Below are 10,968 nucleotides of genomic sequence, written 5' to 3' on the forward strand. Positions count from 1 at the left end.
CACCTGACCCAAGCCATGGTATTTTCAATAACCTCATATGGTTGCGAAAGCTGGACAATGAATAAGGAAGATCATAGAAGAATTGATGCCTTCGAATTATGGTGTTGGAAGAGAATACTAAAAGTGCCATGGGCTGCCAAGAGAACCAATAGATCTGTTTTGGAAGAAGTGCAGCCAGAGTGTTCCTTAGAGGCCAAGATGACCAAACTTTGTCTCTCATACTTTGGACATATTGTCAGGAGGGAACAGTCGCTAGAGAAGGATATCATGCTTGTAAGATGGAGGGTCAGAGAAAACGAGGAAGAGCCCCACAGAGATGGATTGGCCAGGTGGCAGCATTGATGGAATCAAGTGTGGCAACAGTAGTGAGGTTGGCCCAGGATTGGACATTGTTTTGTTCTGTTGTGCATGGGGTCACTATGAGTTGGTGCCGACTTGATGGCACCTGACAACAAGAACAATTCTTTCAGAATATCTAGTGTTAAGAATATCTTCGTATTGATTGTGAAGTGAAGAGCTTGCACAGAATAAATGAGGTGATATGTCATCATGATATGGGGTATAGTGAGGTAGAGGGGTGCCAGGTGGGCCAGAGGTGATGGTGGTTAGAGAGCTGAGGGAACAAGACATGCGTATTTTCCAGAAACTACCTACTCCTTTCGGTGGGGACATTGAGTGCAGAGGCTTTGAGGCAGAATTGGCAGGTCCCAAGGACAGTGGCAGTGTCCTTTTGTTGGAACACAAGGAGACAAAGGGACAGAGCATTGGTGATAGATGAGGTTGTGTAAGCTGTAGTGGGTCAAATTGTGTAAGGTCCCCTAAGCCAACCTGAGGGCTGGTCTCTGCCATCTTAATCGGCCGTAAGGTCCTTAGAGGAGACAAAGGGATGTGATCCTGGCTCATAGTTGGAAGCATGTCTGCCTTTTCTGTGGGAGGGTATTCTGAAGAGAAGCAATGGCCGACTCAAGGAGAGGAGTGAAGAGAGTGTTGCAGTAACCACAAGAAGTGACTTCACATTGGCGAGTCTGGCCTCATGAAGGAGGTGACCTGGTGGAGCTGGGTGGAGTACTAGAGTTACCTTACCAGCTCTGACTGCCCCCATCATGGGCTCTTCTTGGTCTCTGTCCTAACCCATCCAGTAAAGCCAAAGTAAAAGGTGTGTTCTAATGTGAAAAGTCATTCCAAGACCAAGAACTCACAACTCTTCCAACTCCCACTTCCTACCACAATCCACTTCTTCCTTTGTCTGCTTTTTCCTTAGACTGTAATGTCCTGAAGATCTGGGCTTGGCACTTGTTCTGTCTCTCAGTCCCCTAAACAACACTGTGTGCATAGTCCAGAGTGGGGTGTTTGAAAGATAACCTATCAAACAAAAACAAAACCGAAAAGACTATATGACAGAAACCACATGTGACTTGCAAAGCTCAAAGTATTTTCTGTCTGGTTTACAGGGAACGTTGTCTTTTCTCCCACGGAGCTAGTGGTCGGACCACAGTCGGGACACCCTGAGTGAGAGACTTTGTAATAGCGTACACACGTGGAATTCCACTTCCGGTTTCTTTTCAGAGAGCTAGCCTGTATTATAGAGGGAGGAAACACTGGTGGTCTTTTTTTGATCGGCATTAGCTGATAAAGATACCATATTTTTTAAAAAAGAGTGAGATTCAAATATTATTTTTTTAAAAAATTGTTTCCAGGAAATGGAGTAGCACATATTCATATACAATTTATGCAATCAAGTCTTGAGTTCCAAACACAAACCAAACTCACTTCAGATTCAGGTCAGAGCTGTAGAAATAGCCTGCCAGCTCTTCCTCCTTGAGCTGCTCAGAGGCGCTCGCCACCACTCTTCTGGTGAGCCGTTGACTACGTATCCTAAGTTGGGTGACTGTATTTTTAATGGCAGATTGTTTCTGTCATTGTAGCCACTCATGAATTTTGTGTTGTTCTGTTGAGGCATTAGTGTCTTCTTCGTGAGTAGTCTGGTGCGTGGACCAGCCGTGGGTGGTGGAGAGAGTTGATCTTTGTGGGATAGGAGGGGTTTGGGGAGTGGAGGCAGAGAGACCTTGTTGATTGTGGTGTTGTAAGGTCTATCGGCTGCAGGTGGAGAGCCCTGTACCATCTGCTCTCGGCATCAGGGTGCCACACTGCTGTTACTCATAGGAGACAGGGACCTTTCTTTCTTGGTGTCCTTGACTTAGTGTAGATAGATACACAGATGGGTACATCTGTAATGGAGAAGTGAGGTAGAGTTGTTAATCGTGACCCTGCATGTTTATGGTTACATTTCAGAGTAAGTCATTCTCTGATTCACACATGAACATTTGTCTGTGCAAAGGTATCTGTTAGAAGCGTTTTAAAATCAGTGTTACTTTGATAAGTAACAGATTTGGAAAGTGGAGCACGTTACTTTGGTTTGCTGAAACAGAAATATATCCTTAAGTTAACTGATTTCTCTCCTAAGGAATCTGTAGCTAGCTCTGATTATTTAAACATTCCACATTGTATGCATCGTTAGATATTTTGTTCTGGTAATGTTGGTGTGATACTTTAAGATAGTCAAGATCAGGAAACCTACCTGTATTCTTAAAAAGAGCACTGTTACAAATTGATAGATACGTTTGATTTACTCCTGCCTTTTTATCTCCAGAGCTATGACAAGTGCTTTCTGGGATCTTCCGAGACTGCTGATGCTAATAGGGTGTTCTGCGGTCAGCTCGGTGCGGTGTATGTGTTCAGTGAAGCACTCAACCCGGCGCAGATATTTGCCATTCACCAGCTAGGACCTGGATACAAGGTAGTGGTCACTGTCCACGGACAGCTGTCGTTGTTTTGTCTTCCTCTTTAGCCTGAACTTGTATATGAACAATTGATGGTCTATTTTACAGGCTGCCCCTGTCCTTGCTTTGACTGATGATATGAAGCTTTTCTACCATCTCTTCCCACAGATATAGTTAATTTGATTCATGTGTATGTCATCTTGTGAGGTCCATGTATAAAGTTGTCTTACTTGTTTATCAAAAAAGGTATTTGCAATGACAAAGTTATTGGTTTTACAAAATTCTATCATGTGATCTTCAATATCATTTCTATTACCAAGGCCATATTTTCCAACTACTGACCCTTCCTCTTTGTTTATAACTTTTGTATTTCAATCACCAATGATTGTCAGTAGATCTTGATTGCATGTTTGATCAATATCAGACTGAAGAAGTTGGTAGAATTCTTCCATTTCATCATCACTCGCTTTGGTAATTAGTGTGTAAATTTGAATTACAGTGATATTAACCGGTCTTACTTGTTGTTGTTGCAAGTGCCATCGAGTTGGGATCCGACTCACAGCGACCCTGTTCAGGGTTTCCAAGGAGCAGCTGGTGAGTTAGAACTGCCAGCCTTAATGGCCCACACCGACGTTGTAGTTTACGGCATTACCCAGCAACGCCACACACTTATTGTAGGCGTATAGATACTATACTATCACAGATAGTATTATACCTCAAGACCTATCTTGAAATGTTCTTTTTGATGATGAAGGTGATGCCATTTGTGTTTAATTTGTTATTCCCAGCATAGTAAACCATGTGATTGTAAGTCCATTTTAGCTCACTGACACCTCGGAGAAAAATATTATGTTTGATAAAGTGGAGGATCGGTCGGAGAAGAAGAGAAAGACCCCGCACGAGATGTGTTGTCACAGTGGCAGCAGCTGTGGGCTCACACGTGGCAACAGTTGTGAGGTTTGCGTAGGACCCGGCAGTGTTTCGTCCTGTTGTGCACAGGGTTGCTGTGAGTTGGTACCGACTCGATGGTACCCAACAACGACAACAAAATGGAATGGATATCGATCTTTATGTGTTCTGATTCATTTTTGACAATTTACACTTTTCCTAGATTCATACTTTGTCCATTCCATGTTCCAGTCATTTATGGATGCTTTCAGCTGTTTCTCCTCATTTTGAGTTGTTGCCTCATCAGCAAATGAAGGTCGCGAAAACTTTACTCCATTCACATTATCACGATCAACTCTACATCTGGCTGTTCCCCTGTTGTGTTTTGAGTGCCTTCCAATCTGAGGGGGTCATCTTCTGGTACGATATCTGGCAGTATATCTAGTGCTCTTCATCATGTTTCAATATTCAATGTTTTGCTGCTATCTGACAGTGTTCCACTGCTATTCATAGGGTTTTGAGTGGCTAAACATTCGGAAGTAGTTTGTCTCTCCTCCTTAGTGTGTCTTAGTCTGGAAGTTCTGTGTAAACCTGTCTACTGTGGGTGCCCCTGCTGGTGTTTGAAATACTGGTGGCCTGGCTTCCAACATGCAAGTCACCATAGTGCGACAGACTGGCAGATGGGTAGGGGGACATGTAAGAGACAGCTTGAATTTACTTTTATTAAATTATCTTTGTTTTCTCAGTAGCTGTAATTTCTATAATAGTATGAATGTCAAATTTCACTCTCATTTTAATGCACGGTGACAGTACTTGCTGCCATATCATTTAATTTGTTTTTTAGAAATGCATTTGTGAGGACAGAGTTCCTTTTTTTTTTTTTTGTCCTGAATCCTGGTTCTGGTGTGTGTTGGCTTTGCAAGAGAATGTGTCAGTGATTCAGTCTTTTTGAATAACATTTTACCTTCCTTTCTTCTCTCCTTCTTTGTCTTCTTCCATATATTTGAAGAGACTGTCTTCAATCATTAATCAAACCCTGTGGGATGAGAATCATACCATTGCACTATGCACTGGGAATGCTGTTGTTGCCAAGTGCCGATGAGTCGGTTCTGACCCTTAGCTGCCCTGTGTAGTTTCTGAGGTACAGCTGGTGAACTTGAACTGCTGACCTTGTGGTTCAAACTGACTCTGCAGTCCAGCGCATTAACCCACAGTGCCACACCAGGACTCCACATGTAAATGTTGTTGTTGTTGTTAAATGCCTTTGAGTTGGTTCAGACCCGTAGCAACCCTGTATTGGGTTTCCAAGGAGTGGCTGGTGAGCTTGAACCGCTGATCTTGTGGTTCAAACCGACTTTGCAGTCCAGCGTATTAACCCATATATGTTGTTGTTGTTATGTGCCGTCGAGTCGGTTCCGACCCATAACGACCCTGTACAGATAGAGGATGGAAATCAAGAGAATCCCTACATGCTAATCGTAAGGTCCAGCAGGACTGCTGTCGTTGTGGGGAAGTGCCATCAAGTTGATTCCAACTCATTGCGACCCTGTATAGGGTTTCCATTGTACAGCTGGTGAGTTTGAACCAGCAACCATGCAGTTAGCTGTCCAGTGCTGATGCTAAACCAGGTCTCCATGACTGCTATAGTGAGGCTCAAAATTGATGGGACTTCTTGAAAGAGAAAGGAAAACAACCTGACTATTAGCAGTTACTATAGTATCCATTTAGAAAAGGAGCAAAGATAGTCCTTATTAACTTTGTACTTAGTAATTTATCATATGGCCATTTGTTACTTAAACAAAGAAAATGAGTAGTGAGTGTAATATCCCCTTTTCGTACTTAACTTAAGTACTCAGTAGTATAGAGTGTCTTCCTAACATCTTACCCCAAATATTAGAGTACATCTAAACTAGCACTTGGCAAAGTCCGTTGCATGAAAAAGTATTGTATTTGAATTGTCTTAGTCTGTGTTGATAACCCATGTTAATGAAAGGTAACTGCAAATCCATGGTTACATACATGTTTTCTCCATTTGTTTATAATTTTCAGAAAGAGGAATGATCATTTTTTTCCAAACTTGAAATTTTTACTGGACAGGGAAAACTAATTTAAAAATGGATAACAGAAGTAGAAAAATGATTCCATAGGATGAAAGTATTCACCCAACTTTACCATTCAAAGAGAGTATTTATTGAAACATTTCTGTGCAGCGTGTCCTTTACTGTACACTTTCTATAAGATACTAAAGAATGAACAGTTAGCATTCATTATCTTTTAGGAGCTTATATAATCAAGTGGGAGTCCTGGTGTGGTACTGTAGGACAAGCACTGGACCGTTAATAGCAAGGGCAGTGGTTCAAACCCACCAGCCACTTCTAGGAAACTATAGAGGGTCACTCTGAGTCAGAACCTACTCAATGTCACTAAATGACAACAGCAGTAATTAAGTAAGGGAGAAAGACATAGAAAAAGCTAAAAAGTGAAGCAGCTTAAACTCATAGTCATTTTAGAATTGAACACTAAGTCCTTCGGAATTATGGAGAAGGTTCTTATGATCACAAAGAACTCAGTATTCATAGCAAGAAGTAGTAACTGTTTTCTTAGAGAAGATAGCTTTAAAACTGGCTCAGTTTGGCTTCTAAGGCTTTTAAGATTAGTTTGAAAATCTTTAAGATTAAGTTCTTAGATGGGTGGCTTGTGCTTCCCTTGACTGCTTTTAACATTGGATGAATTTTCATGTTGCAGAGAACTTGAATTTTCTTTTTGGCAATGAATGTATTTCAGGTCCTCTTCAATTTGTTGTTTAAGTTTTAAAAAATGCACTGGTTTCTTTTACTTTTGGGATGACAGAATTTGCAAGGAAGAAAAAAATCTGCTAAAGTCTGCTATCCATTTACACACTTTCTTGCTTAATTAATTTTGAAAGTGTTCAGCCTGATTTACAGTTTTGACCACAGTAGAGTAATTGGTACTGATTGTGTTCTACTACTGCAAACAAATCTATGACTGGACAAAATTGACAAGACATCCATTTAAAGGCGTATGAATAGTATAATTGGCAATGGACCAAAACAAGAGATGTATCCTTGATTCATTTTGGCTCTCTACCTATGGTCGGTATTTTAATGGAGGTCCAAGGTAGGGCCAAGCAGAGAAGGTGGCTCTTGTAAACGGAGGAGGCTGAGGTCACGGCTCTAGGCTGCAGTTACAGTTGGAACTTGGAAGGCAGAAAACTGAAGATGGAAATCTTGGTAATGGTTCCATATAAATCTGAGAGCAAAGGTTGAGCTGTGTTCACCCAGTGTGGGGTCCCTGAGCTCCAGTGAGGATTTATTTGTGGCACTGGTCTACAAGGTCGATTTGAACCACAAGGTTAGCAGTTCAAACTCACTTGCTGCTTCTTGAAAACCCTCTACAGGGTTGCTATGAGTCAGAACCAACTCCACAGCATGTAGCAATTATTTTCCATTATATAGAAGTATTGACTTCATTGTGTGCCTTTAAATTGTCTGCACTAACTAACCTCTTTGCTGATTATTAGCATGCTTGTGACTGTCATCTTTTCTCTACATTCTCTCTTGTTCTGTGGTTGTTGTTAAATGTCATCTTAGTTCTGAGTCTTAGCGACCCTGTGTAGGGTTTCTGAGAATGACTAGTGGGTTTGAACTGCTGACCTTGCAGTTAACATTCCAGGGCTTATCCTACAGCACCACATCAGGACTTCCTCTTGCTTGTTAGGGTGCTAATACTGATTGCAGGCATGAGATTGATAAAATCTAATAATTTAGCAAATAATTACTATAGTCAAGGAACTGTGCTGATCTCTTGGGATTAAAAATGACTGAATTACGGTTCATACTCTCTTTCTGAGATTACGATTACATGTTTAAGTATCTGTAATCAAACCTTTTATTGTGTTTACCAAAGATGATATACACACAGTGTAGCTGTTGTTGAAGTTTTGTGGTGGGACAGCTCCTTTCAGTCTCAGGATTCTGACAACTTCATAGAGAAGGAGGTTTCAGAGGGTGAGCAGGAGGTGACCGTGGAGTGTGAGACAGAGGGTTGAGGGGAGGGATAGGAGCCAGGGAACACAGAATGAAGTGTTGGGTTGATGGTGCAATACAGTTTATTGCTCAGCGCCGTGGAGTCAATTCTGACTCATATCGAATATGGTTGCTAAGGAACTGCTGGTGGATTTGAACCTCCAACCTTGTGACTAGCAGTCCAGTGCTGAGTGGGGGGGAGTAGTTTTTTACTGTGGTGGGCTGAACTTGAGTTACTGAAAGCTGTCCACAAAGTAATGAATTGAGATCTTATTTTCTAATTGTGAAATTAGCAGACTTGCAGTAGGAGAAGGGAGTAATCACGTTTATGTGCTTTGCTAGATACATTCAGAAATGTAAATCCTAGGGTCTGAATGATTCATTTTTAATGACTCCAAAAACATGGTTTGTTTCTTCCTTCTGAATGGAGTGTTTGTAATGTGCAGCTAGCATTATTATCTTAGTTGTACATCTGAAAGTCTGATTTATTAGCATTACAATACCAATACCATGTTACATCAGCTACCTGGTTGTGCAGTAACTGTCAAGAGAGTAACAGGTTTTCTGTGCTGTGGCTGTGTAGGGTAAGCACTGAACTGTGAACCACATGAGCAGTGGTTCGAGCCAACCAGCCACTTCACAGGCTGTAAATGTTTTCCGGAGCAGAAAGTCTCACCTTTCTTCTGTGACTCATAAGACATCTTGGCATTGAACATGAGACATCGTTGCATGGAGTGTAAGAATTATATGTGGACGTTGTGGTTAAGTGGTATCAAGTTGGTTCCAACTCATAGAAACCCTGAATAGGGTTTCCAAGGCTTCAAATCTTTGCAGAAGTAGAAAACGTCAGCTTCTGTGTGTATATTTTATATGGTGTGGCACTGTGGGTTAAAGTGCTGGACTTACACGGTTGCCAGTTCAAACTCACCAGCTGCTCCTCAGAAACCGTCTCGACAGCACTTAACAACAACAAACTATGTTATATATACATATAGTTCTTATGTTCAGTAGAAAGATGTCTCTATTCTTGATGTTGATAAAGTTTTCTGGCGATCAGTATTACAAACGGCATGCTTCTGTGCTTGTAACAGTTAGCTTTCTTGAGTTAAGTAATGACTGCTTTAAAGAGAAAACGTGTCACTTTGAGGACTAAGGTGCGCCTGACCCAAGTTATGGTAGTCTTTCCTTGCTGGTTTAGAAAAAAACCGATGATAATTTGATTACATCTGGGTGACATTCTTTTGGAGTTTTCCTGTTTGGGGTTCGTTCTATGAATGTGTATCTTCCCACCTTTCATGATGTCAGGGGAATTTCCTTCCAGCAACTCTCACTGTCTCATTGTGCTCTGGAATTCCAGTCACACAGAAGGGACTGCTGGACGGGAATCCACGGAAGTCTTAGGCTTTCTCTGGGATTTTCTTCTTTGTTTCTGATTGTTCCTCCAAAAAGTGAATATTGAAAGGTTTATCTTCAAGCTCCCTAACTGAGCCTTCCATTGATTCAGGTCTACTTCTTTGCCCTTTAATGTATTGTTTAGTTCTGAAATCTTAGTAGTCTTCTGGCACTTTAATTTGTTTTTGTGTATTTGTCACTTTTTCAATTATTTTGTCAGTTCTTATAGTGTTTTCCTAAATTTTTCTAAAGTGTTGTCTGTGTTTTCCTTGATTTCTTCTGCATTTTTCTCATTCTCTCAATCTGTTGTTGATGTTGTTATTAAGTGCTGTCAAGTTGGTTCCAACTCATAGTCATCCTGTATTATAGGCCTTCTGAGGAGTGGCTGATGAGTTTGAACTGCTGACCTTGCGGTTCAAACCAACCACATTATCCTGCAGCACCGCACCAGGACTCCTCAATCTGTGGAAGGCCCCTAAATATCATTCTATTAAATTCCTTATCCAGCAGTTCTAATACCATTTCTGGTATTATATTTTCTGAGTCTGTATCTTATTCGCTTTTTGAGGCACTGTTAATTCATGTAAGTTAAAATTGTTTTCTCACAGACGTTGTGGTCCTCTTTTCATATTTGATTGATGATTGTATCTTGGTGTCTTCTCAGGCACTCACTGCCTGTCTCCTCATGTATGTGATACAGACGGGAAGCGGGAAGGCGGTTCTCTGTTCACTGTTGATGGAGCATAATTTAGGGTGGCCACTGGGTTGGTGATGGCAGGGACCGGCCACCCTTTGGCTACCAGGAGGACCCAGGGAACAAGGAATAGCTGTACAGCCTTAGCGCCAGCCTTCAGCTTGTCCTGCACCTGCCGGCTGGTGTGGTCACAGCTGCCCACGAAAGATCCAGGTGGCAGTGCGGCTCCCTGCCCACCCACAGTCCACCGTTTTTCTTCTCTTGCACCGCTCCTGTCTAGGCACCGCTTTGGTCAGCACTCAGTGCACCTCGCTGTCCTGTCCTTGGATCATCAGCTGTGCCTGTTTCATGGGCCTTGGTCTCAGCAGGTCAGCTCATTGCATCTGCCCACTTGGTCGTCTTGCTCTGGAAGTCTAGTAAAACAAGTTTATAGGATATACTCAGAGGATAAGTGGCACAGTGGTTGAAGGCTTGTCTGTTAACCCTACAGTGGTAGTTATGTGCTATGGAATTGGTTCCGACTCATAGCGACCCTGTACAGGGTTTCCGAGGCTGTAAATCTTTACGGGAGCAGAAAGCCTCATGTGTCTCCTTTGGAACCACTGGTAGTTTTGTACGCCGATCTTGAGGTTAGCCTGACTCATAACCTCTACGCTACCAAAGCTCCTTATATGACTGTATAGGGTAGTTAAATGTGTATGTCTGAGAAACATGCTACACTATAGAAAAAGTATCCCAAACAATTCTGGAGTAGCTATTGTAAAAACAGACAATATAGATTTAAGGCCAAAATGCATTTGAGACAAAATGGATTTATGCATGATACTGGAATTTTCTCCCAATGTGGCATCTTATATAATCATGATGGTATATTTGTTAGAACTAATAATTCAATGCATTACTGTTAACTACAGTCTTTATTTGGATTGCTTACGTTTTTTTCCTCCCAATAATATACTTTCAATTGTTTACCTGTTGACAACATGCCAAAAAAGATCATTAAAAAGCTTGATGGTTTAAATGCTTCCAATGACTTAAAGTTCTTTTAGGATGTTGATTTTAAATTTCTATGTGTTCATTTGCTTTTTCATATATCAGGCTCATTAATTGATTTCCTTTGCAATGTAAACATACCTGTATCCCTAAAAATCTGTGTGAACAAAAAACC

General features: G+C 41.4%; 1 protein-coding gene across 1 annotated transcript in view; it reads left to right on the plus strand.

The window, feature by feature from the left end:
• The window catches only part of NBEA (neurobeachin), an 822,532-nt gene that overhangs the window by 85,348 nt on the left and 726,216 nt on the right, over window positions 1–10,968 (plus strand). Inside the window, exon 8 of the mRNA XM_006874376.1 lies at window positions 2,651–2,797. Within this exon, the coding sequence (XP_006874438.1) occupies window positions 2,651–2,797 (147 nt within the window). The remainder of the gene's footprint in view (window positions 1–2,650; window positions 2,798–10,968) is intronic.

This window comes from Chrysochloris asiatica, unplaced genomic scaffold (genome assembly GCF_000296735.1).
Source record: "Chrysochloris asiatica unplaced genomic scaffold, ChrAsi1.0 scaffold00272, whole genome shotgun sequence".
NCBI classification, from domain to species: domain Eukaryota; kingdom Metazoa; phylum Chordata; class Mammalia; order Afrosoricida; family Chrysochloridae; genus Chrysochloris; species Chrysochloris asiatica.